The sequence below is a fragment of the Mauremys reevesii genome, linkage group 1 (assembly GCF_016161935.1).
Source record: "Mauremys reevesii isolate NIE-2019 linkage group 1, ASM1616193v1, whole genome shotgun sequence".
NCBI classification, from domain to species: domain Eukaryota; kingdom Metazoa; phylum Chordata; order Testudines; family Geoemydidae; genus Mauremys; species Mauremys reevesii.
The window spans coordinates 143,117,476-143,144,391 of record NC_052623.1 but is presented as its reverse complement, the minus strand read 5'-3'; the positions used below and the strand labels follow the sequence as shown (position 1 = coordinate 143,144,391).

The window sequence follows — 26,916 nt, the reverse complement described above, 5'->3', positions numbered from 1 at the left end:
ATCTGTGCACTTATGGACAGGCCGGCGACATAGGAGACAAGCATGAAAGGAGACTGCTTTAAAACTCTTAATTTGATTTGTGTTTTTTTCATTGCTAAAGAAGCAACAGATTTCTGATAAATTATGTAGTAACAATTCAGGCAAACCTATAAAATAATATTTTATGCAGTGTCAGTGCACTCAAGTATCAAAAAGATGAACATAGAAATGAGTAAAAACAGAAACTGGAAACCAGAGTCCCTTAAAATAGGGACTTGCATAATGGCAACAATCAAAAAGTTTCAGAGTTAGCACTCCATCACAATAAAATGGGGTATATTCACTTCTCGGAAGAACCTTTGCAGTGGACCACTGCAGTTCCGCCCTATGAGGAAGGTTTTAACAAACCATAAAGGGATAGAGACTTAAAATACAGTGTGAAAGTTCCAATTCTGCTGAAAACAAATGGCCACAAGCTTGTCCTGCACTTCCAGGATTTCACTTTAACACTTAAGTTCACTGCTATTATCATGCTGCTGTTAATCACAGTAAGGTTCCTCTTACTATTATTATGTGTTCACACGTGAGTAAAGGTTTGACAGCTTGGGCCTTAGTATACACTAGCACTGCTACTGCATCTTAAGATTAAGAATTAAAAGTTTTTTGAAAAGACAGAGGGGATGAAAAAAGATGTCATGGGAAGATGATGACTTTGCTAGAATAGTTGACTTCTAGAGAGCCTTGATAACCTTCCCTATGACCAAAACACCTTTGCAAAAGAGAGAAAATATCATCTTGTATCAAAATGATTTACTCCCATTTCTCTTCTTTCAGTCTATGTACATTTTGCCCCAACTTTAACTTTAAAAGAGAAAACAAAATCTGGTCTCTCCTACTTTAACTGTGACATCTTGTTTCTATGATCTGGTTCTCTGTGTGCTTTACTGTCCGTGGAAATGATTTGCTTCATTTAAAAAAAAAATTATGGTCTTATACTATAGTTGTTTTGTCGGCCCGAGCGGAAAATGTTTTTGGTTCACTCCTGCCCCGCCTGAGTGGCAGAACAAAAAAATACAGAACATTTGGCTAGCTAATCAGCGGAGCAAAAAGTAAACAAAACTGAGTGGCACAGCAGTCTGGCACCCTCTGGAAGTTGGAATCCAGGGCAGCCATCCTGCTTGCCTGCCAATGTGTCATATGACTCATCTTAAGAATTACTCCTGTTTTACCTTTATAATGAGCAGCAACAGACCTCTATCTCCTTATGAAATTACTTCATTGGCATAACAATACTTTCCCCAAAGATGTGTTAAACTAATTGGACACAGCTGGAAATGCATATCAGTGATCCATCTGAAAAAAAAACAAAACAGGCAAGTATAAGAACATAAGAATGGCTATACTGGGTCAGACCAATGGTCCATCTAGCCCAGTAACTTGTCTTCTGATGGTGGCCAGTGCCAGATGCTTCAGAGGGAATTAACAGAAAAGGGCATTTAGCAGTGATCCATCCTCTGTCCAGTTCCAGCACCTGGCAGTCAGAGGCTTAGGGACACTCAGAGCATAGGGTTACATCCCTGACCATCTAATAGCCATAGTTGGACATATCCTCCATGAACTTATCTAATTCTTTTCTGAGCCCAGTTATACTTTCATTCTTCAGAACATGCCCTGGCAATGAGATCCACAGGGTGACTGTGCATTGTGTGAAGTACTTCCTTATGTTTGTTTTAAACCTGCTGTCTGTTAATTTAAATGGGTGACCCTTGGTTCTTGTGTTATGTGAGTTTTTGTGTTTTGTTAAGTGTCTGCACCATCACAGACCTTTCTGTAACCATCCTCTCATGATGTTCAAAGAGAGAAGTGGTTCCACATGCATGCCACTTGTAAATGTGTGCGCGCACGCGCACACACACACACAAAACATCTTCAGAAAATATACTGGGAAGAGTGCTGCATACTGTGATGGAATAAGCCATGAGAATCTGGGCAGAAAATATTTGTTGTTGTTGAATCTGTAGAACTTTATTTTTATTTTTATTTTGTTTTTAAAGAAGAATGGCTCTCCACAATCTGTATTAGGCTTATTCCTTTCATAGAGCTGAGAATCCTTTGCTCAGCTATTTTGTACTTACATGTACTTTTGAAGATGAGTAGATGGTGAAAGTACCACATATTCTGATTTCTCTTCTTCCTTGTTCCCTGTGCAAAGGCAGATAGGGTGGTTTGTGTATTTTTAAGGGAATCGATAGTAAAAGTGGAGTGGCTACAGCAAGGCCCTCTCTGAGGTGATGATTAGCCACATTGCAGAATGGAGTGAAAGTGGGTGTGTTTCCACTTTTTATCATTATTTAGGAGCATTTCCTCAGATAAGAACTGTGTGAATGTGACAAGTAGAAACTGAATTTTTACTTTAACATAACCCTCTCCTTATTAGCTATTCCTTTTTTCCTAGAGGTTCCAGATGGCACCATTTTTATCTCCATATTTATTTTAAAATTGTCCAATAGCATTGGATTAAAAACCTCTGTCATTTCAAGGAAGAATGCACTCTCTTGTCCAGAAAAGTTTAAAGTGCGGTTTTTATTAGTGTATAGCCAGTGGTTTTGGGAAGTTTGTTCCTCATACTTTACTATAATGCAGGTCTGTCTCCACTCCTACCCCAAAGCACTTCTGAGATTGGAGTGCTTTAGTAGGTCTTTTAACATATTCTAAATGTATCTATTTTTAGATGTAATATCTTCTGCTCCTCTCACATTTTTGTTAATAAAGGAATGTGAACACCTGTCAAAATGTCTGACGTTGGATTACATTCTAACTTGGATTGACTGTGTCAAGCATATTTGGTGCTCTTTCTCATATTTTTCTACACTGCCCATTCATACATCATTTTGGGATTAAAATGTCAGATTATATTTTTAAAAAAGACAAAATTAACATTGAATCTACCACTGTATTCAGGTTTAAAAAAACAAGTACTGCAAAATAGGTACATACACAAAACCCAGCTCCCAGCTTCAAGACATCTTGGTAATAGCTGTTGTAAAAATCATTCTGCATCATTGGAAGGATTTCTGTCAGTTAAATATTCATTATGGGGTAAATTTCATACTTTTGAAATTTACATTTGGGAAGGGTATGTGTTTAAAAAAAATAGATTGGAAATATTCATGAATGTTTGGGGACTCCAGTTAATTACTTTTTGATAATAAGCGTTGTAATTCATTTGTGTGTAACTTAATCCAATATATAAACACACACAAAAAGTTATTGTCAAGCAGTTAAATTATTACACATGCAACTTACCTGAAACAAACTCACAAAAGTAAGGAAATAAAGTTAAGCAACTGATCAGTTCATACCCTCTTCTCCTCCAACTGCAAACATGCCCATTATCATTGCTATAACTATCATATACCACAGACCATGCACTGCAACCTTAACTCTGCCCTTCCTGTGCCCTTCTGCACACCTGTTCACCAGATATTTTTCCCTATCAGTACGAATGTCTGGAGTACAAATTGGTTGTATTAAACAAGGATAGTTTGGTAAAGGGTTGTGTGCAGAAGGGCAGTTAGAAGGATTGGTGAAGGCCAGCATCAAAATTTTTGTGATTTTTTTACAATGCACATTTTTTCCCTTTAAAAGAAAAAAAAATCTTTCCCTCATTGCTGTGCAAAAGACCCACACAAATAAAAGTTGAAAGTGACTGGGTGGTGGTATTTAGAAATAGTGCAACTAACTATATACACGGTTTTGATTTTTTTTAAATCCTTTTTTCATTTTGTTTACTATAGAAGAACAGAATTAGTTAGCTAGTTGTTTGTAACAGTAGGTACAAAAATTTCAGACTGGAGCATGACTTTTTAAAGCTGTCCTTTTAACAAATTCCTTTTTGTTTATACCCATGATATTTGTAAAATAACCTCCAGTTTGAATGAGAAAAGAAATTGGATTCTTTTGCCTTTTGTGTGTATTATATTTTGTATAGATGAAAGGGAAGTTCATGATCAACTTACTTGCGTTCTCAGTGCTAATGCTTTTTTAAAAAGAGGTAATTTTGTGTGGTCCAAATGGTTCTTTTTTTTAGACTGAAGAAACATGGGTTGATGGCTATAAGGGTTTTTGGAAAGCAGAAATAAATGTTATATTTTTTTTGTATGAACAGTAGGTGGCTCTTTTCAGGTTTTCATAGTTTGCTTATTCTTGATTTAACCTTCATGTGAAGTTCATGGAATACTATACGATTGTTTTTGATGGCTCAACATATCAGTAGTACAGCAGTTACCTTCACAATAGCTATTACAGATTCCAGATGGGAAGCTGGCACAGTGTATGAAATGTCTTTCAAGGAGTTAGGGTCTGTGTAACAAAGGCAGCAAATTTTGTGTTGCTGATGGAGAAATGCATTTGTATCCTACTGTTTAGCTATTCCTGGGCAAATAATTTGGTTGTAGCAGTACTAAATCCAAATGTTGTTTTTGCTAACCCTGAATTTTTATAGGCTAACAGCTGGGTTTTTTTGGTTTTTGCTTTAAGTATGTGATATTTTGCTAGTTTAAAATGTTAATGTATATGTTTGTTAATTTTGTGAGGGTTTAATATTCAAGTGTTCTGTGATTCTTTGACGAAAGGCACTACATAAATGAAAATATGTATTTCCAAAGAAAATATACAGAAAATCCTTTTCTCTTTGTAGTTTCATACTATACAATTTAAGATATCAAATTCTAAATGTGGGTAACGTGAGTTTTCAAATACCTATGAAAAAACCCACAATTTTTCCTTTAGACTATTTCATTTTGTGCTTTATTTTGTTCATATAACAGTGTTTTTAGTTATTTTAAATGCCATCATTGTGTTATCTGACCTACAAAACAGAGGATGACATGATCTTTGCCCCATGGAATATTAAAGTTATAAACAGACAAAACAAATACACATTGCCTCTTATAACCAGTTGACATTTTAATATATAGTATCACTTTTTTTTTAAATAAGTGTGTTATAATACTTATTAGCTATGATAAGGTTGGTAGGTTTTGCGGAAGTGTGTTTAAAGAGGGATATGAGAGAAAAGAGTGTTTTGCATAACACTGGTGGGATGACATTTCAGAGGCAAGGAGGATAACTGGAATGAGTGGGAGGAGACTATAAAGAGATGGGTGAGGAAAGAGGGAGAGGAGAAACTAAAGGAGTAGTTGGAGAGGGAGAGGAAGAGGAAGAACCTATAGATCAGAATCCAGGAGTAGGAAGTGGCCTGCTGCTGAAATCAGTGGATAGATCATGGAGGAGGATGGGGTGGAGACGTTTACACTTGACCAGAAATAGGACATGCTCTTTATCTTAATACGCAGCACTGAGATGGTTTATAGTAAAACTAAGCATACGTTTATTGATAAAGAATGTAGACTTAAGTGATACTAAGCAAGAGTAATAGAGACAAATGGTTACAAATAAAACAGAAACATGTTTCCTAGTGACTAAAACTTAATTTTAACAAGTTACAATCTTTGCCTAAGCTTTCTCAAACTCAAACTACCAGCATCTCTCACCCTTCAGGCCAGAGGATCCAGCGTTCACAGAATCAGAGGGTGCTGTTCCCTTTGTCCCCTAAGTGACGGATAGCCAGGATGTTTGCTCCCATTTTATTCCCCAAAGACCATTGACTTTGCCTCAAGAGCCATGAAGACCTTCTGAGGGTTCAGACTCTGGGGAGTCCCCTAGTATGCTCACCATGCTCTTGCATCACCTGTTAACTTGATTACTTTGTTTACCTTATATGTAAATGTACTTTCATTGTCCTTTGCCTGTAATCAAGCTAGGCAGACTGTTAAATCCACATTCCTTTGTCTAGGGCAGGCTTGTTATCCACTCTACTTAGTATGCTTGATCTAAACATATTTCCAGCACACCTAGCTAACTCTTCACATGCTAAATCACACAATAATATTAATATCTAGTGTGTTACCAGTTTACGTATGATACCTTACAAGATGCCATTTGGGTAAGTATTATGAGAAGTCCTTGTGAACATGCTCAGTAGAAGCCAAACAGCAAATTGGGGGGTGGAGGGAAAGGGAGGACATGACCCTGTATGCCCCTTATGCATTGCCTCTGGAGACCAGTGTTCTCTGCCAAAGTGAAAGAGGTTAATGATAAAAGGATGTTTAGTAGATTGGAGGTAACACAAGGATTTTGAGATTGGGTTGGATTTTAACTGGGATGAATAAGGAAGATAATGTGGTGATCAGGGACAGAAAATGTAAAGCATAAGAATCCAGTGTCTCGTGAAAAATAGAGTGACTGATGAGGTGAGTAGAGGAACTGAGGTAAAAAACGAATGAATGAATGTTGGGTAAGAAAGTGAGAGGCTGCACAGCTGGACTGATCTTCAGCATGGAGGCTGAAGTGGCCAAGGATGATGGAGGGCAGTTTGGAGGAGAGGAAGAAGGACCAGGAATGTGGGAGGCAATAGATGCAAAAAATAAGCAGAGGGCAAAGAACAAGATGATGCCCATTTTGAAGGAAAAAAAAGAGTAAGAAAGTAAAAGGCCAGTGTCAACATCTTGACCAATAAAGCACAAAGAGAGTGTGCACTGCACGGGGAAGATGGTAACAGGCATGGATGGAGGAGTCAGGTTTCAGTTAGGGCCAGGAGGTGGAGGTAATGGAAAGATCATGCATAAACAGTTGAAAGTTTAAAGGTGGGGCAAGATTTCCAGAGGGACCAAAGGGAAAAAAAAATAAAAAAAATACACCAGGCAGAGGGAAAGGGGCGGGGGGGGGGGGTATGTGGGCGTAAGGGACGGGGAAGCAAGTTGTTCAGAGCAAGAAGTAGTAAATATGTGTTTAAAAAGTAAAAGCAGCAAAGAGTCCAGTGGCACCTTATAGACTAACAGACGTTTTGGAGCATGAGCTTTCGTGGGTGCTTGCATCCGAAGAAGTGGGTATTCACCCACGAAAGCTCATGCTTCAAAACGTCTGTTAGTCTATAAGATGCCACAGGACTCTTTGCTCCTTTTACAGATCCAGACTAACACGGCTACCCCTCTGGTGTTTAAAAAGGTGTATCTAAATTGAATGGTCTATGCAACTCAGATTAGGATAAAGACAATCTTAAATGTCTAATCTGTAGAAGGTGTTTTGGGGGAAGAAGGGATTTAAAAAATAAATAAATGTTATCCTGCAAATGCAGCCTGCTTCAGGTTTGAAATGATCATTTATCTGTGCAGCTAGGAGGAGCCACTGGCATTGCAGCAATCTAGCTTTAATATACTGAAGGAGAAAAGCCTGATGCCTGCTTAGACAAGAAGGAGTTAATGCTTGTCAAGCATTATTCTTATACAAATTAAGTCCAGAGCACAGCAGCAGACTCACCAGCAGGAACAGATGCTAGGCAGTGATGCAACCTGTGGTGTTTACTTAGGCCTCTGTAGTGACCTCAGTGGATTGCAAACAAAAGATACTCCTCTCTGGAGGTAGGTAGACATACTGGTACCTTCTGTATTCAGTCGTTTTTCTTTTGTTGATAGCATGATTACAGGAACCTATTATGTGTGGTGACAAATGACGTTTATTTTTTAGTTTTGATCAGAAAGCCCAGGTGAACTGAATTAGATTTTATTTCTCTCTCTTCATTTTTGCAACAATTTAACCAGGAACGTTTAGAAGCCATGATGCGTCGTTCACTAGAACGTAGTCAGCAGCTGGAACAGAAACAGAAGCGATGGTCATGGGGAGGAGCACTGGCTGCAGGCTCAGGAGGGAGAGATGGTGAGTGAAACAAACTGCCTGCATTGCAGATCCTGAAGTGCAAAATGCATGAGATTAAAGATAGGAAGAAGGTACCTGTTTATAGTTACTGTGATGTTGTGAGGGCTGTTGATATGTAGCATGAATAAATGCTTTGTAATAGTTTATCAGGTTTCCTGTCTATGGTATCTCCTGGGAAGAAAGGTCACTCCTAAGTTTGTGAAAGCAGATTATTTAATAGAGTAATCAGAAACTGTTTTGGGGATCACAGCAAATGCTAAAATGCAATTTTAACCCCCCCCCAACACATTTAGCTTGCTACGTATTCACAAAGGAACTGAGTGCTGCCCAAACCTTTGTGGAAAACAATCTATTTTTGTCACTTCTAAAAGCTCACAGGGATTTCTAGATGATTATGCAGCATTCACAGTTGAAAATGGATTTTTCCACATACTTTTTTGTTGTTGTTGCTCTTTTTGATTTGGTTTCATAATCGACATGAATTGCTTTTATGTTTCAAGAAGGTATTCATCTCTCTTCTGTTTATATCATTTAAATTCACTGGGTTTCCAAATGGACTGGTTTATTAAAAAACAAAAATAAAAAAACCCTCTGCTCAGATGATGAAATATGACTGCTGCTCTCTTCTGAACTAAATGTAAATATATTTTTCTGTCCATGTTAAAGCAAAAAACATTGAGCTTTATTTCACAATACAAGCATCACTTATGCTTCTAGAAAGCAACCTCTTTAATTTTCTAGTATAGCTTATACATTTTTTTTAACCTATTCGGTAATTTTTCACCTCTCTTTGCTCTGATTTTTCTGCTGTATAGGTGAATCAGAAAATACCCCACCCCCTCTCCTAGGTTTAGCTGCCAACACCCTTCCTCCAGACCCTGTGACCTCTACTGCTGCTGCTGATTCCTACAATGGTATTTCAGAGAATCACAGTACCATAGTGTCTCGTTTATAACTGTTCTAATCACTTTAAACCATCCACTGATCTTGTCCTTCCTAACCACTGTTTTTCTTATTATTTCAGTCTGCTACTCTACACTGTTACCATTAAAGATATGGAACAAATGTCTTTTTTCTTTTTCTTTTGTCATAGTGAAGCAATGCATGCCTAGCATTCCAGCACAATGGAGACATTTCATAATTTTTTCACTAACTGTGGCCTTGAATAACTCAATAAATTCATGTCTTTGTCAAATTTGTGGGCACAGATATGTTTTTGTAGTTTTGTGTGTGATATCATTTGAGTAGCTTGTTCAAGAGAGACTTGATGGGGCAGAGGTTCTATTTTAAAAACATTTCAATTATACAATAAGAGTAAATATGTTATGGAGATAGCATGTCACCCCTCATGTATCTATTCCTTCCAGCCCCACCCTCTACATCCACAATATGTTAAAAATTAGTAAGCATCGTTGTTTTAGTATGCTGAAGTCTTTTGAACATTGTAATAATGATTACAAATTCTGATTCTGAGTTTGTCCTTTGACAACTTTATTGAATTTTATATTATATGTTAGATGAGAATATTAATTTCAGAGGACTTTGAAATAGATCTTGCATGTCTATACCAGGGATGAATCGTACATTGTGGGGTTTTGGGGTTTTTTTGGTGGTGTTTGTTTTTTCCTTCAGCTGCAAATATATATGACATATTTTGGAAATCTAGCACAGCCAATCTACTCAAGAGCTTTTTTTTCAAAGGTGGGCACAATGGTTATGCCTGCAAAATGCATGAGTAACTGATGTACTGCAAACACATGTATGTAAACTGCAAGACTCTTACTTTTGTGCAGACATGGGTAAATGTTCACACAAAACAGTATTAATGTACAAATAAGTGATTTGCAGGTTTGCATGCATTTTCTGGAAGCAATCATTGTACCTACCTTTTAAAAATGTGAACATAAGGAATTTTATTGCTTGCTATAGCAGATAGGGCTGAATCTTGCAGTTGTCACTTAGGCAAGACTTCCACTGATGTAAGTGGGAGTCATAGTTGAGCAAGGACTGTAGAATTTATAACATGAATGTGAGTTACTAGCTGAAACTTCTTTGTTGTTGTAGGAAGAAACAAAATTTAAAACATAAACAACCCCCCTGAAGCCATCCAGTATGCTTGTAGGTTCTGACCATTACATAACGAACAACACGTCGTAGTTCACCACTACAATAATTGGGCATAAGTGATTCCATCATCATATTGAACTTATGAGTACATAGGAATAGTTATCAAGTCAAAATTTACTTTATCAAACAGTATTGTAACAGAAATAAAAACAAATGTAAACAGTTGGGCCAAAACCAAGTTATTGTTTTGAAAGTTCTCATGCGCAAGATGGTGAAGAGGTAAATGATGCTATCATACATCCTATAAATGCAAAAATTAGTGTTGAATATCTTGAATTTTGCATTAGAATAGTATTTTGGAGGAGCTGATATACATCTCACCTCCGCCAGACTGAAGCTGAGAGATGTCAGGGAAGAGTTCAAATTTGTTATGTTCGTGAGGCCTATGTATTTTCTTCTTGCACAAGTATTGCATTTCTTTCCTTGATACAATTTCATTCATTTGGATTTAGGATGAAGTCACTTGCTCCTGGCATTGTATTACACAGGGTATTGTAAAATTGAAATGTTAAGATCACAAGTAGAAAAATTGTATCGCAAACTGTATCTTATAAAATGCTGGTATCTACAGCAGTTGGAATAGGATTATCTGGTCTACATTATTCATTGCCCCCAGATGAATGACAAAGGTCCATGAGTAAAAAATGAGAGGTTTAGTTTTGGAAGCGTTCAACACTGTAGTATGAATATAAATATCTTTAATGCGTCTCTCTGCAGCATGTGACAAACTATCAGCTTCTACAATGAATCTGCCAAAGCAAATGGAGTCACCAATCAGTAAGCGTCTCTCCTCCTCCACAGCGGCAATAACATATTCCCCTGACAGAGGCAAGTGAATATGCTGCTCATTGTCTCTTATCAGCATAAACTCTCCTATGTTTAAAGCACACCCTCTTGTCCATAGATCTGTTTGTAACTCGAGTTCTTTACAATAACCAATTCTAACATTATTGGGGTGGTGAGTTAAATATATTAGTAAAAGATCTTAAATACATGAAATAGCTTTATAGCCAACCCAGGATAATGCTGCCATGTTAGAGACCCCAGGATGTATGTGACTAAATGTTGCACGGTAGATATAAGTCTTTGCCATAGAGGACAAAGTATACCTTCATGTAACCATTTTGGGTGGCCAGTTATCTGCATTACTGTGGTTGAATATTGGTGAGGAATGGCAGGGCAGTGAAAACGCTGGATGAATTAAAGAAAGGATGCAAATTAGGGGTTTTTTTGAGATGTGATCGTTCACACTGTGATGTATTATGCTTCTGCACCTTAAGTAAATACGAGGTTTATTTAAACAGTAAAACACAGCAAGAATTCATACTGGTTGTATTTCATCTTGTGATGCACTAAGAAACAGGGCAGAGCACAAAATGTAATTGCAGTAATCCTCCAGAAATGCATTGAATGTGATGCTTTAGCCATATTAAGAAACTATAATTAAAAAATGAACGCAGGTGTGTATTTACTGGGTGTTATTGACAAAAGTTTGTCATTGTTGTGAGCCAGCTGGAAGTTGTCACTTGTGTCAAGATTTCTAGAGTCCTTTTTAATTTGACTTAAAGGCCTGATTCATGAGAGGCGCTGCAGATGATGAGCACTCTGCAAGATTAGGCCCATTAGAAGATTATAACTGTACAGTAAATACTGGAGGATTTGTCCCTCTGTGAATTGTTTCTTTTAGAACAAATGACAAATATTTTGACAGAAACAAGAAGCAACAGTAAACATACTTCATTTTAAATTCATTTTAGAGTTGCTTAATAAATATAAATGTAGAACTTGGAGGTTATGGTAATGGGTGACTTTATAAATGCAGGTAATAGGAATTTGTTTATAAGCATATGTAGTCATATCTCATATTTATGAGGAGGAAAGGCGTAAGGATGTATTGTATAAATAAGGTTTGTACCACAGAGAGACTGTGCATTTTAAATGACTCCCAGTGTACTTAGCACACAAACCAGAAACTGCTCTGTCATTGGGGAAAAAAGCAAACCCTTTTCATGCTGAGTCATGAAAGCAACCATTTTGCAGAACCGCAGTTTCTTCTGTATAAAAAACAAGTTTAATCTACTGTATTTATTATACAGGTTGGAAGATAATTTTAGGTGGCTTAAATTGATGAAGAAACCAGAAACCTCCTTCAGAGGAGCATTAACTTCTTTAATAGCATTTTTAAATCACAGACATAACAGGTTTTCTCTTGTTCATTTCATTTGATCATTTCACTGGTTTTATTTAAGTTATTTAAAACAAATTTTTTTTTTAGTTTTTGCTTTTAAAATTTATTTGTTTTATTTGCTCCCATCCTTCAGCTCACCGCATGCACCTTAGTCCAGTGGAAAACTTTATTGTTTCTCGACTGCTGACTCCCACACAGTCTTCTTTAGCCAGAAGCAGAAGTACATTAATGCTTTCTGAGCAATACAATGATTCAGGTAAAAATGAAAATTGTGCCCTTTGAAAATGTTAAGGTCTGTGTTTAGCTGCACTTGAAAAATTGCGTAGAGCTATTATCTGTTATTTTTTAATATAATTTTACTTCCATTTTGGGTAGTAACGTCTCAAAAGCATGGAAATATTTACATGTCTACTATTTTGTCCTTTTCAGTTCTTACCTTTATTGATAAGGCAATTTGGTGACAGGGTCTTGAATGAGCTAACTGAATAAAATCAACAGGAAATTCCAAACCAGCGTAGAATAATTATGAGGTAGCTCAACTTTTGGACCTTTCCTACAAGGTGACCCATGTATTAGAGCAAAAGAGTGTACATTAATGTAGTGCTCTTTATCCTCAACACCCAAATCATTTCCAAAATACAAGTTAGCATTTTAAACATGTAATTTCATCCATAATTGCTTTATTGGGGCTGCACTTATTTATTATGGAATCATTTTTGTCTTTTTAAAGGAACAGATCATAAAAGTGGTAAGTTCTTGGATATACTTAGAAATAAACTAGAAGCACAGAGTGGAGAATATCAGTTTTTCTAGTGATAAAAATATATATTATTATATATATTATTTTTATAGACATTTTAAGAGAGTGATGGTAATTAGTGCTTCTTTTCTGTATATTATAGATTATAATAGATTTATAATCTCTGCCAACACAAAACCAAATTTAGCAGCAGCCTTACTGACTTTATACACATGAGTAATCTGACTGACTTCATTGGGGCTACTCACATGAGTACATATTTGCAGAATCAGGACCAAAAGTAGGAAAAGTTTTTTTGTGCACTTTTTTTTAAATAGACTTTCTGCAAAGGAAAATATTCACTTTTCAGGACAAAATTGTGATAAGGTACAGCATCTATGTCATCTGTTATCCCCATATTACGTGACTCAAATCTACTCATGTTCTATATGTTACCTCCTTAATAAAAGGATGCCCAAAGGTATATTACAAAGCAAAAAGATGTTCTCTTTTTCCCCTCCACTTTTTCTTTATTCTATATAAAGGTAGACTCATTAAAAGATTCTCAGTTTTTTGTTTCTACATGAAAAATATTGTACTTTAGAAGTTATGATATAGAACACTTTAGCCATGAGAGAATTCCTGATTTACTGTTCACAAAGCAGCTGTCTAAAGGAAAGCCGACTCAGAATGTCAGTGTACTCTGCTCTAAATTAAAGGAGAGCTACTAAGACAAAATAAAAGTATGTTGCTTTTACTTCACACAACCACAGAAGGTAGGACTGGAAGGGACCTAAGCAGGTCATCTAGTCCAGTTCCCTGCACTGAGGCAAGACTAAATCTTGAATGGGCTCTTCATGATTTATATAGAGGACATCAAACGTAGGGAAAAATTGTTCTTTGTTTTGCTTTTTCTCACATTCTTCCAGTTAATATTGTTTTTTTCACATGTGTGAAAGATGCCCAACATACTGCCAAAGCAATATGAGCAAAACGTAGACTATCCTCTTTTCACAAACCTTTGTTCAAATTGCAAGTTTAAAAAAAAAAAAAGACAACGGGGGCGGGGAGGAAGCGCTATGATTCTGGTCATTATGCACATAACCAGTGAACTTTTAAATTCAAGGTTATGTGTAGTAACAATAACTTTGCATTTAATATGTGCACAGTAACAATAATTGTGCACTTAGTAATAATAACCATGCACTTAATATGTCTCAGACAAGCTTTTTTTTAGGACATATGGGTACAGCTTTTAAAAGCACCTATTTGATCTCGGTTACTGAGGTCTTGTCTGTGCTTGAAGCACTACAGCCGCACAGCTACTGCACTGCTGTAGTGCTTCAGTATAGACACTCACTACTGCGATGGGAGGGGTTCTCCCATTGGCGTAGCTAACCCACCTCCCAGAGAGCAGTAGTTAGGTTGACAGATAGAGACCTAGCACTGTCTACACCAGAGGTTCTCAGACTTTTGTATTGGTGACCCCTTTCACAAAGCAAGCCTCTGAGGGTGACCCCCCCTTATATATTAAAAACACCTTTTTATATATTTAACACCATTATAAATGCTGGAGGTGAAGCGGGGTTTGGGGTGGAGGCTGACAGCTCACGACCCCCCCATGTAATAACCTCGTGACCACCTTAGGGGTCCTGACCCCCAGTTTGAGACCCCCTGGTCTACACTGACACAACTATGGCTATCCTATTATTCTTTTTTTATGCGTGTTTAATAAAGGAGTTCAGCACTCTTCAGAAGAGGGGGGAAATCACAAAATCTGTATTTATAAAGTTATTCATAATTTGTCTGGGTAAAAGAGATACTGTAGTGCTCAGCTATTTGATAGTCTTTTTAAAAATGCACTTGGTTTTATGTTAATGCTTTTAGTGAAGCATTTTTGGTAAATGAGACAATTCTGCACGTATGCAAAAGGCATGGATTTAATGTGATTTAAATATCCATTTAAATAAACCTTTAAAAATGTTGTTTGCCATGTTTAATGTTATAACATAGTTGTGCTGTTTTTTCCTCTCCCCTGCTTCCTCTGTCTGTTCCCCTTTGCTCTTGCTATTGTACTATAACTCTTTAGTATTCCATATCTGTCCTCGTGTAGCACCAGCTAGTCCTCTTAAATCTCCCTACAAGCCTTCCCCCACCCGAAGTGCAGAAAGGAAGAAGGCAGCATCACCTTCCACTTCTGATGCCATGAAAGGGGCAACTGCAGCTGAAGTTACACAGGTGGGTTTGGAGCACGTTTTGATTGCGTTCCTGGACAAAGTTATGTTGCTTTAGTTGCTGTGTTTCATTATTGTATAATATACCTTTTTTTTTTTTAAAGAACAGAAAGCAGAAAAACGTTCACATCCATTTGTTGGTTCTATTCACCTGCCAATCAGCAGGTTTTTAATATCTTCCTGGAAGGCAGTGTAGCCTCTATTAACCAGCATTAGTGGAAATGACACTTCTGTATTCAGGGAATCTACATTTCTGGCAGTGAAACATGTTTTCTGGACGTGCTACGTCTTGTGAAACCAATACTTCTGGGAATGGGTTTACAGCTGCATGGCAAATGGGATGTCACCACAGTTGAGAGTGTTTGACTAGAAATAAAGCCACCCTACTAGTGAATTGTCAAATTTTCCTCATGCTCTGGTAGCTTGTCTAATGCATTGGCAGCATCACTAATTTATACCTGTCAAGTTTCACTTCTTTCTGTATATATAATTTTAAGTGAAATTTATTCAAGATTTTTACTATTGACAACTGTACATTTTCTATAGAGGCATGGAAACTTAACTTAGCCTGCATGTGCCTAGTCACTGCCTAGCATCTGAGAACAAAAGCTCAAATTTTCTGCCAAATCCCTTGACAGTGCCATATCTCTTGTAATAATTGATAGAAAGAACATATCTGTGGAGTTGTGGAAGTCAGTAGGATTTAGATGCTTTTGAAAATTCTACTCAATGCTTTCCGGGCTCCAACGGGGCAGTGCCCTTCTGTACCACTCCATTAATATTTGTTTATGGCCTGAAAGGTATTTTTGCAGCAGCATATACTGTGTGTGCAAGACATAAAAATGTATATTCAGTATTGAAAAAGATCTTGCAGTCCAATTGTATGCTGGGATTTAGAAAACTTCCATTTTATGTGAATGTTATGCAAATCTGTTTATATGTCCTTCTGTTAATACAGATAGTTTATCATCGAAGCATTGCTTTTAATTACAAGCTAAACAAAAACACACACATTTCTTTTTCTAGACTGAAAAGATAAAGAGAGAGAAGCGACCCACAACACCTGTTTCATCATCTGGCCTGGGATCCCCTCTGAGAAGATCTGATTCTCCTGCAAGCATGTCTAAAAGATCTGCATCACCTGCACCACCGAAGTATGAATATTTTCTCATTGCTTCAGTACTTTTTGAGAATGTCCCTATTGTTATAGGAAAACCATTAACTGCTCAGGGGCTTCCTTAGAAATTTTGATTAAAATCCAGATTAATTTAAGTTCTAATTTTTTATATTATTGTGTTAATGGCTCTCTGATAATATTTCTCTTCATCTGTCTTAGTCCCACTCATGAACTGATTGGTGTTAGCCTTTCATTTGGTAGCTTATATTAAATCTGGTTGTGTTAGCCTGGCTTTAGTTATGTAGCATAGAAATGTTTGTTTGTTTGTTTGGGGGAGCAGGGGAGGTTAAAGCCATCCTTCTCTATCTAAGAAGAAAGAAATTGGCAAGAGTCAGGGCTGCCCAGAGGGGGGGCAAGTGGGGCAATTTGTCCCAGGTCCCGGGCCCCACAGGGGCCTCCATGAGAGTTTTTTGGGCCCCCTGGAGCGGGGTCCTTCACTTGCTCCGGGGGCCCCGGAAAACTTTCGAAGGGCCTGGGCCCCCAGAGCTTCTTCCGCTCCGGGTCTTTGGTGGCAATTCGGTGGCGGGGGGTCCTTCCCTCCGGGACCCGCCACCAAAGTGCCCTAAAGACCCGCGGCAGGGGGTCCTTCTGCAATGGGACCCACCGCCGAAGTACCCTAAAGACTCGCGGCGGGGGGTCCTTCTGCTCCGGGACCCGCCGCCGAAGTGCCCCGAAGACCCGCGACGGGGGGTCCTTCCATCCCGGGACCCGCCGCCGAAGTGCCAGGTCTTCAGTGGCCATTCAGCAGCGGGGGCCCCCTGCCGCCGAAGACCCCAGGCTCCCTGAATCCTCTGGGTGGCCCTGGCAAGAGTACAAACACTAAATATTAGTCTAACTCCTTTTTTAATACATTTAAAGTTGCAGTTTCTATTGCTGACCATGGTAGTCCAGTCCACAAACAAATGTATTACCCTCCATCTAAAGAAATTTATCTTTAACATCCTTATAGCTTCATCCTTTCTTTCTTTAGTTCAGTGTACTATTGGGTTTGAGCTGATTACTGCCTATAACAGTTTTGTGTTATGCATTTTCTCTGTGCCCCTTGGAACATTCATATCTCAGTCTCATCCATCTATGATGTGATCTCCTTTTTCTAATTAGCACAAAGGTTTTTAACCTTGCCACATGCTGATGCCCCATGAGTCCAGTTTGACACATTCCCATCATCTTTAACAACAACAACAAACAACCCAACCCTACCCTCCCTCTCTTTCAAACTTTTTGTGTGTGGCCTCTTGACAGAAGAGAGTTTTGTGCATGTAAGTTTCGTGTTAGTCAGACAAAATAGTGTAGGGATTTCATGGAGACGTTTCGAAAAGCAGTCTAGCCTTTGACACTATGGCTGTGTCTCTGCTACGAGCTGGGGTGGAATTACACCTGCTCGTGTACACACATTCGTGCTAACTCTCATGGAGCTAACAGACGTGTAACCAGGGTAGCACCAATAGCAGGAGCGGAGGCACAGTTGAACCAGGCCGAGTACAAATCCTCCTGAGACTCATACTCAGTATGGCTCAGTTCTGCCTCCACTTCCGCGACTGATGCTACCATGTACCATGGCTGCCTTGCTGTTTACACTCATGAGTTAGTGCAAGTATGTATACATAAGCAAAGGAATCACACCCCTGCCTTGTAGTGTCGACATAGCCTGAATTGAGACACATCTTCTGTCTTCCAGAAGACCCCTCATACTCAGCCACAACACATTCCTAATTCATGTTTCCATCCTGGGTCACAATCAAATGTCATATATTAAGTATACAGTAAAGACTTGTATGTTCCAAATGTTGGAGTTACATGAATTTGGACTGAGACAAATTCATGTAACATTGAAGAATGAAATGGCAGCTCTGCAGAGCCCAATTTTTTAAGCATCATTTTATACCGTTCAGGGAAAATTTCTGCTCAGTGTGTGATGGCAGTCAAAAATGTAAACAAAAATTAGTTGATTGGATATAAAATAAGTCCAAAATATTATTAAAATGATGGCATTTCTTAAATGTGATGGTATTCCTTAACAGTTCAATCATCCTATCTCAAAGATATACAAGAAATAGAGGAGGTTCAGGAATGGGAGAGTAGCGACATGGAAACAGTTCTGGATGAGTAGACAATGAAAATGTTTAGTTTAGAGAGATGATAAATAAGAAGGGACATGATGGAGAGATACAAACTAATGAATGGTACAGAGCAGGAGAACAGTAGTACCTGATTTACCTTTTCTCATATCATGGAACAAGGGGCCATTCAATGAAATTGAAAGACAACCAACTTATAACTGATAAAGGAAATGCTTTATTTTTCAATGCCTTTAACCTATTAAACTAGTTTGCATAAAAGATTGAGGCCAAGAACTTAGAATTTTTAAAAAATAGACACTTTTATATAAATAATGAGAACATCCACAATTACATTTGGACAAAGATCTAGTGAAATGATTAAAAGAAAGGAGCTTGTTCCACTAAAAGGGCCAAGAATATTCCTGGGGGCATTCTGCGCCAAAAAACTAAAAAGTCTGCACACAATATTGTAAAATAACACCACATAATCATGCCAGTTTCAATAATTTGGTAATTTATTTCAAAATACCTGTCATCAAGTATGTCTGTAACAATACAGAGAGAGACACAAATTCCCCCAGGAGTAGAGAGTTAAAGAAACCCCTATGACAGGGGTAGGCAACCTATGGCACGCATGCTGAAGGTGGCAAGCGAGGTGATTTTCAGTGGCTCCGGGTCCTGGCCACCGGTCCAGGGGGCTCTGCATTTTAATTTAATTTTAAATGAAGCTTCTTAAACATTTTAAAAACCTTATTTACTTTCCATACAACGCTAGTTTAGTTATATATTATAGACTTATAGAAAGAGACCTTCTAAAAACGTTAAAATATATTACTTGCACGCGAAACTAGAGTGAACAAAAGGAAGACTTGGCAAACCACTTCTGAAAGGTTGCTGACCCCTGCCCTATAACAACCCAGTTCCTGTTTCTCCGCGCGCGCGCACACACACACAGCCCAGCTAGGAGGCCAGACACCCACAACCCCTCCCCCCCCAGAGCCCATCCATAATCCCCCTTACCCCCAGTAATATTCATAGATTCATATTGATAGATTCATAGACATAAGGTCAGAAGGGACCATTATGGTCATCTAGTCTGACCTCCTGCACAATGCAGACCACAGAATCTCACCCATCCACTCCTGTAACAAACCCCTAACCTATGTCTGAGTTATTGAAGTCCTCAAATCGTGGTTTAAAGACCTCAAGGTGCAGAGAATCCTCCAGCAAGTGACCCATGCCTCATACTGCAGAGGAAGGCGAAAAACTTCCAGGGCCTCTGCCAATCTTCCCTGGAGGAGAATTCCTTCCCAACCCCAAATATGGCGATCAGTTAAACCCTGAGCATGTGGGCAAGACTCACCAGCCAGCACCCTGGAAAGAATTCTCTGTAGTAACTCAGATCCCACCCCATCTAACATCCCATCACAGACCATTGGGCATATTTACCTGCTAATAATCAAAGATCAATTAATTGCCAAAATTAGGCTATTCCATTATACCATCCCCTCCATAAACTTATCAGCCTTAGTCTTGAAGCCAGATATGTCTTTTGCTCCCACTACTCCCCTTGGAAGGCTGTTCCAGAACTTCACTCCTCTAATAGTTAGAAACCTTCGTTTAATTTCAAGTTTAAACTTCCTAGTGTCCAGTTTATATCCATTTGTTCTTGTGTCCACATTGGTACTAAGCTTAAATAATTCCTCTCCCTCCCTGATATTTATCCCTCTGATATATTTATAAAGAGCCATCATATCCTCCCTCAGCCTTCTTTTGGTTAGGCTAAACAAGCCAAGCACTTTGAGTCTCCTTTCATAAGATAGGTTTTCCATTCCTCGGATCATCCTAGTAGCCCTTCTTTGTACCTGTTCCAGTTTGAATTCATCCTTCTTAAACATGGGAGATCAGAACTGCACAAATATTCCAGATGAGGTCTCATCAGTGCTGTGTATAACGATACTAACACCTACTTATCTTTACTGGAAATACCTCGCCTGATGCATCCTAAAACCGCGTTAGCTTTTTTAATGGCCATATCACATTGGCGGCTTATAGTCATCCTGTGATCAATCAATACTCCAAGGTCCTTCTCCTCCTCTGTTACTTCCAACTGATGTGTCCCCAATTTATAACCAAAATTCTTGTTATTAATCCCTAAATGCATGATCTTGCACTTTTCACTATTAAATTTCATCCTGTTACTATTACTCCAGTTTACAAAGTGATCCAGATCTTCCTGTATGGTATCCTGGTCCTTCTCTGTGTTAGCAATACCTCCCAGCTTTGTGTCATCCGCAAACTTTATTAGCACATTCCCACTTTTTGTGCCAAGGTCAGTAATAAAAAGATTAAATAAGATTGGTCCCAAAACTGATCCCTGAGGAACTCCTCTAACTTCCAGCCTAACAGTTCACCTTTCAGTATGACCTGTTGTAGTCTCCCCTTTAACCAGTTCCTTATCCACCTTTCAATTTCCATATTGATCCTCATCTTTTCCAATTTAACTAATAATTCCCCATGTGGAACCGTATCAAATGCCTTACTGAAATCGAGGTAAATTAGATCCACTGGGTTTCGTTTGTCTAAAAAAATCTGTTACCTTCTCAAAGAAGGAGATCAGGTTGGTTTGGCACGATCTATCTTTTGTAAAAATATGTTGTATTTTGTCCCAATTATCATTGACCTCAATGTCCTTAACTACTTTCTCCTTCAAATTTTTTTCCAAGACCACTTTTTTTTCCCCTTTCTTAAAAATAGGAGCTATGTTAGCAATTCTCCAGTCATAAGGTACAACCCCTGAGTTTACCGATTCATTAAAAATTCTTGCTAATGGGCTTGCAATTTCATGTGCCAGTTCCTTTAATATTCTTGGATGAAGAATATTCTGGGCCCTCCGATTTCGTCCCACTAAGATGTTTGAGTTTGGCTTCTACCTCGGATGTGGTAATATCTACCTCCATATCCTCATTCCCATTTGTCACCCTACCATTATCCCTAAGCTCTTCATTAAAGACTGAGGCAAAGTATTTGTTTAGATATTGGGCCATGCCTAGATTATCCTTAATCTCCAGTCCATCCTCAGTGTTTAGCGGTCCCACTTCTTCTTTCTTTGTTTTCTTCTTATTTATATGACTATAGAACCTTTTACTATTGGTTTTAATTCCCTTTGCAAGGTCCAACTCTACGTGGCTTTTGGCCTTTCTCACTTTATCCCTACATGTTCTGACCTCAATAAGGTAGCTTTCCTTGCTAATCCCTCCCATCTTCCACTTCTTGTAGGCTTTCTGCTTTTTTCTAATCACCTCTCTGAGATGCTTGTTCATCCAGCTTGGTCTACAACTCCTGCCTATGAATTTTTTCCCCTTTCTTGGGATGCAGGCTTCTGATAGTTTCTGCAACTTTGACTTGAAGTAATTCCAGGCCTCCTCTGCCTTTGGATCCCCAAGTTCTTCAGTCCAATCCACTTCCCTAACTAATTTCCTTAATTCTTTAAAGTTAGCCCTTTTGAAATAAAAAATGCTAGTCCCAGATCCATTTTTGTTGATCCTTCCATTTAGTTTGAACTGAATTAGCTCATGATCACTTGAACCAAGATTGTCCCCTACAACCATTTCTTCTATGAGGTCCTCACTACTTACCAAAACCAAATCTAAAATGGCATCCCCTCTTGTTGGTTCTTCAACTACTTGGTGAAGGAATCCATCAGCTATCGCATCCAGAAAAATCTGAGCCCTATTATTACTAGCACTTGTTCTCCAGTCTATATCTGGGAAGTTAAAGTCTCCCATGATCACACAATTCCTATTAGTGTTTACTTCATTAAAAACATTAAAGAGGTCTCTATCCATATCCAAATCAGATCCCGGCGGTCTGTAGCACACTCAGGGGAGGATCTAGTAGCTTTCTTTCCCAATGTGATTTTTGCCCAGACAGACTCTGTCTTATCCATTCCATCACTTCTTATTTCTTTACAGTTTACCTCATCATTGATATACAGTGCTACTCCACCACCTTTGCCTTTATTTCTGTCTTTCCTAACAGCACATAGTCTTCAATACCTGTACTCCAGTCATGACTACTATTCCACCATGTTTCTGTTATCCCTATAATATCTGGTTTCACTTCCTGCACCAGTAGCTCTAGTTCCTCCATTTTGTTACCTAGGCTCCTCGCATTAGTGTACAAACATTTTAATTTTTGCCGTTTGGCTTCACTGACATTCTTTACCCTGCACCACCACCCCCAGAGCCCAGCCACGGGGCCCTCCCTTGCCCAGATACCCGCATCCCCTCCCCAGAGCCCAGCCGTGCCCCCACTCATCCCAGACACCTTCCCCTGCTCCAGAGCCCAGGGCAGGGCTGGCTTTACCATGAGGCGAACTGAGGCAGCTGCGTCAGGTGCCAGACTGGGGGGGGGGGGGCACCACTAGGACCCAGAGCGTCTGCTGCTGGTGCATATGTATTCTCTCTGCTCTAGATGCACAGAGATGGTGGAGTGCTGTGCTGGAGGAAGGAGGGCACAAGAGACATAACAGGCAGGCATAGGGTGTACAGACAGCAAATGTGAAAAATTGGGATGGAGGTGAAGGGTAATAGGAGCCGACATAAGAGAGAGAGACCCAAAAATCGGGACTGTCCGTATAAAATTGGAACATCTGGTCACCCTAGGCAGGCAAGAGAAAAGGTGAGAGGGAATAACAGAAAGCAGCAGGAGCTTCAGGGAGAGAGAGGAGCCTCTTATGTACCTCTCTAGCACCTCCGGGAGCCTGGACTGATTAACACCAGCTTCTCAGGGAGCTTTCTGTTTCCTGCTTCTTCCCTGAACCCACTTGAGGAGAACTGGCAGTCAACTGAAGTAGTAGGAGCCAGTTAGGCCCTTAAGACGCTGATATCTTCCCTCACTCAGGCCCTGCTACCTGCCTGCTTATTTGTCCCCTTCAATTGAGTGTTGAGAGACACGAAAGCTGTCACAGAACAGCAGTCACGAGTGAAAGAAGAAAACGCCCCTTTGGGGCAGCATTCAAAAAAAGCAAGCAAGCAAAGGAAGCTTTTCTATCTAAGCAGGAAAAAGGTCTCCTGAGATACATAGACACAAATGTTCATGATGAGCCTTCCAGCCCCAATGAGGATGTGAGTGGTGAGGAGATGCCTGATCTTCCAGTTAGTCAGAGTGCAGGTGACCTGGCAGCTACTGCAGCATCCAGATCTCCATCTCAGATGGATGTAACCATGCACATTTCTGAAGAAAAGTGTAGGTCAGAGAAGAGTGTGGTGGAAGTGCAAGAATCAGCTGCTGCTGAGTTTTGTTCCTTAAGTCTAGATGCTCCAGGACTGTGGACTCACTTGAGCAGTAGCCTGAGGGACTTCCTGTACTTCATGGGCCACAGCAAGTGAAAAACTTCATATTCCCCAAAGACAATGAAAATAGAAGTTTCCATCCAACACATTACTGGCATGAAATCCCCAATGGTGACAAAGTGGAGAGGCCATGGCTTATGTACTCAAAAACTCAGAATGCTGCAGTCTAATGTTCCAGTCTAATGTTCCAGCCACATTGGGTTCTACAGGAACAAAGGACTGGAAAAATCTGGCTAGAAATCTAGCATGCCACGAGAAGGCAGCATATCACCAGAGACCATTCCATAGGTGGAAAGAGCTTGAGATGAGACTAAGGTTAAAAGCCACCATAGATGATCAGCATCAAGAGAAGATTGCATCAGAGTCTCTTTACTGGCAAAATGTTCTGAAAAGCCTCATTGCCATTGTGAGAATGCTTGCTACCCAAAACCTAGCACTGTGTGTCACTTCAGATCAGCTGTATGTGCCAAACAATGGAAACTTCCTTTAAATTGTGGAGCTGATGGCTGAGTTTGATGCTGTATTCCAGAAGCATCTAAGAAGAGTCACCATCCAAGAAATGTACACACACCACTACCTTGTAAAACAATTCAAAATGAGATCATACAGTTACTGGCAACAAAAGTCAGAAGATTGTGGCAGATCTGAAGTCAGCAAGATATTACTCTGTTATTCTGGACTGCACACCTGACATCAGCCATACGGAAAAAATGACTTTAATGGTGCATTTTGTAACAACAACAGAACCTAGTGAAAATGTCCCTGCAATGGTGACTGTCAAGGAGCATTTTCTAGAATTTATTGACATTGATGATACTACAGGAGCTGGTATGACAAATGTGCTTCTTAAAAAGCTGGAAGATACGGGAATTGCGATATGACATGAGAGGTCGGGGCTACAATAATGGTGCCAACATGAGAGGAAAGAACAGAGGAGTGCAGACACGGATCCGAGAGTTAAACCCTCAAGTTCTTTTTGTCCCATGTAGTTCTCATTGAACTGGGTGGTCAGTGATGCAGCATCAGCTTCTAGTGAGGCTGCTGAATTTTTTAATGTAATGCAAAGCATCTATGTATTTTTCTCCGCGTCAACTCATCGATGGCAAATTTTGAAGCAACATCAGGGAACATCCTCTCTGACACTGAAACCACTGAGTGCTACACGATGGGAAAGTCAAGTGGCGGCGATAAAGCCTATCAAACACCAAATTGGGAAGATAGGTGATGCCATAGTTGCCATTATGGAGGATAATGCTATGACAGGAACTGTTCGTGAGAGAACAGTGGCAGAGGGAAATGGAATCACCAGAAACATACATAACTTCAAATTTCTGTGTGGCTTAGTGTTGTGGCATGACATACAGTTTGAAATAAATGTTGCAAGCAAGAGACTCCAAGGTGTTGACTTTGATATATCTGGAGCAATGGAACAACTGGACAAAGCAAAGTCATACCTACAGTCTTAGTGGTCAGTTGAGGGATTTCAAAACTTTCTGAAGAGTGCACAGAAGTTGGCAGAGGAACTTCACACTGAAGCTATTTTCCCACCCATTCAAGAATACAAGAGTCACCAAAGAAGATGACATTTTGATTACAAGGCATGGGATAATCCCATAAGAGACCCCAAACAACAATTCAAAGTTGAATTCTTTAACCAGGTGCTAGATTGTGTAATACAGTCAGTTGAAGAACGTTTCATGCAGCTCAAGGAACACAGCAGTATATTTGGGATGTTGTACGATATTCCAAAACTCCTCACTATACCTGAAGAAGCCCTACACCAGCAATTACACATGATGATATGTGCGATATTGATGCAAATGATTTAGGTGATGAACTGAAAGCCCTTTCAAGATGCATTTCAGCAGGATCAACTCCAAAGGCTGTTCTGGAATAAGATGACCACCCTCTTTCCAAATGCTTTTGTTACTCTGTGCATACTTCTGACACTTCCTGTAACAGTTGCCAGTGAAGAACGCAGCTTCTCCAAGCTGAAGTAAATAAAAACACATCTACGCTCCACAATGACACAGGAGAGGCTGGTCGGCCTTGCAACCATCTCAGTAGAGCATGAGCTGGCCCAGACTGTGGACCTTCAGGAAGCAGTTTAAATCTTTGCAACCAAGGCGGCATGAAAAGCACCACTTTGATTATTCAAACAGATAAAAATGCCAGTGTTTACTATGCAGACAAAAAAAGTTACATTTCCTGTTCAGGTGTTTGAAAGTTAAGTGTTACTTAAAATTTTTGAACAAGGCATTTTAAGTTGTTCTCCTTTATTGGGGTAGGTAGCAGAAAAGTACCATGAGAGGAGTAGAACAGGAAGAATGCAGAATTGAGACCTTTCAAAGTTTTGGCTCAAATGAGGGGGCATGGGGACATCATTTGAGCTCCCTGCCCCAGGTGCCAAAATGTTGTGGGCTGGCCCTGGCCTAGGAATCCAGAGGAAGAAACAGCTTGATGCTGAGTCCTAGGCTTGCATGGAGTTTCCTGCGCACCACTCTTTCCTTCCATCAGGGTATCCGGGGAACTGCAGCTGCCGGGAACCCTCTCGCTCCCTCTCCTGCCCCCAGCAATGCCTTTTATGTAAGAGCTGGACTCTGCAGCCCATTTCTGTGGGGGAAAGGAAATTCTGTGTGCATGTTAATTTCTTCAAAATTCTGCATTGCACAGTGGCACAGAATTCCCCCAGGAGTACAAGAAGGATGGAAAGAGTGATAATATGATGAGGCAAAATGGGGAATAAAGGAGATACCAAAAGAACACTAATTAGAAGACAAGAGGAAGTATACAAAGTTGTGTGAAATTACAGATGAGTCAGGAAGTGGCATGAAGCACAGAAAAGTTTAGAACGATAAAAGATAATCTTAACTTAATATGGAAGTCTGTTAATGGGCAGGGAAGTTGACAGAGTAGAATAGCTGGGCAAAAACAAGGAATTCTTTTTAATTTCTCACTTGCCAGTGGATATTGATTATTTTAAGTGTTTATCACCTTCAAGATACTTCTCCAATAGGGAAAAATTGCATCCAGGCTTTTGAGAAAATATTACAAATTATGAACCGTGAAAAGCAGACATGTTAATGCTAAAGAATAGTATGTCTGACAGCATCCTTTCAAAAAGAAAACCTGAAAGTGTGGCAGTCTCTTGGGTTTGAACTAAAGCGGATGTAAAACAAACAGGATGTCTGAGCTGTTCATTTCTGATTTAATATCAGCCTTCTAATCTACAGCATGGTCTTCCAATTCATGAGCTATTGTGAATCAGGCTTTTAAAGC

The 26,916-nt window shown here is 39.4% G+C and overlaps 1 protein-coding gene across 8 annotated transcripts in view; it reads left to right on the top strand.

The window, feature by feature from the left end:
* MAP7D2 (MAP7 domain containing 2) overlaps positions 1-26,916 on the top strand; it is a 144,611-nt gene that overhangs the window by 85,156 nt on the left and 32,539 nt on the right. The window contains exons 1-7 of one of the 8 annotated variants that reach the window (XM_039531924.1): positions 7,326-7,460; positions 7,641-7,755; positions 8,571-8,669; positions 10,600-10,710; positions 12,204-12,326; positions 14,899-15,047; positions 16,070-16,197. In XM_039531924.1, the coding sequence (XP_039387858.1) occupies positions 7,656-7,755; positions 8,571-8,669; positions 10,600-10,710; positions 12,204-12,326; positions 14,899-15,047; positions 16,070-16,197 (710 nt within the window). In that variant the 5' untranslated portion in view covers positions 7,326-7,460; positions 7,641-7,655. Of the gene's footprint in view, positions 1-7,325; positions 7,461-7,640; positions 7,756-8,570; positions 8,670-10,599; positions 10,711-12,203; positions 12,327-14,898; positions 15,048-16,069; positions 16,198-26,916 lie in introns of those variants that run through there. The other 7 variants (XM_039531881.1, XM_039531876.1, XM_039531931.1 and 4 more) reach the window with 7 other exon arrangements.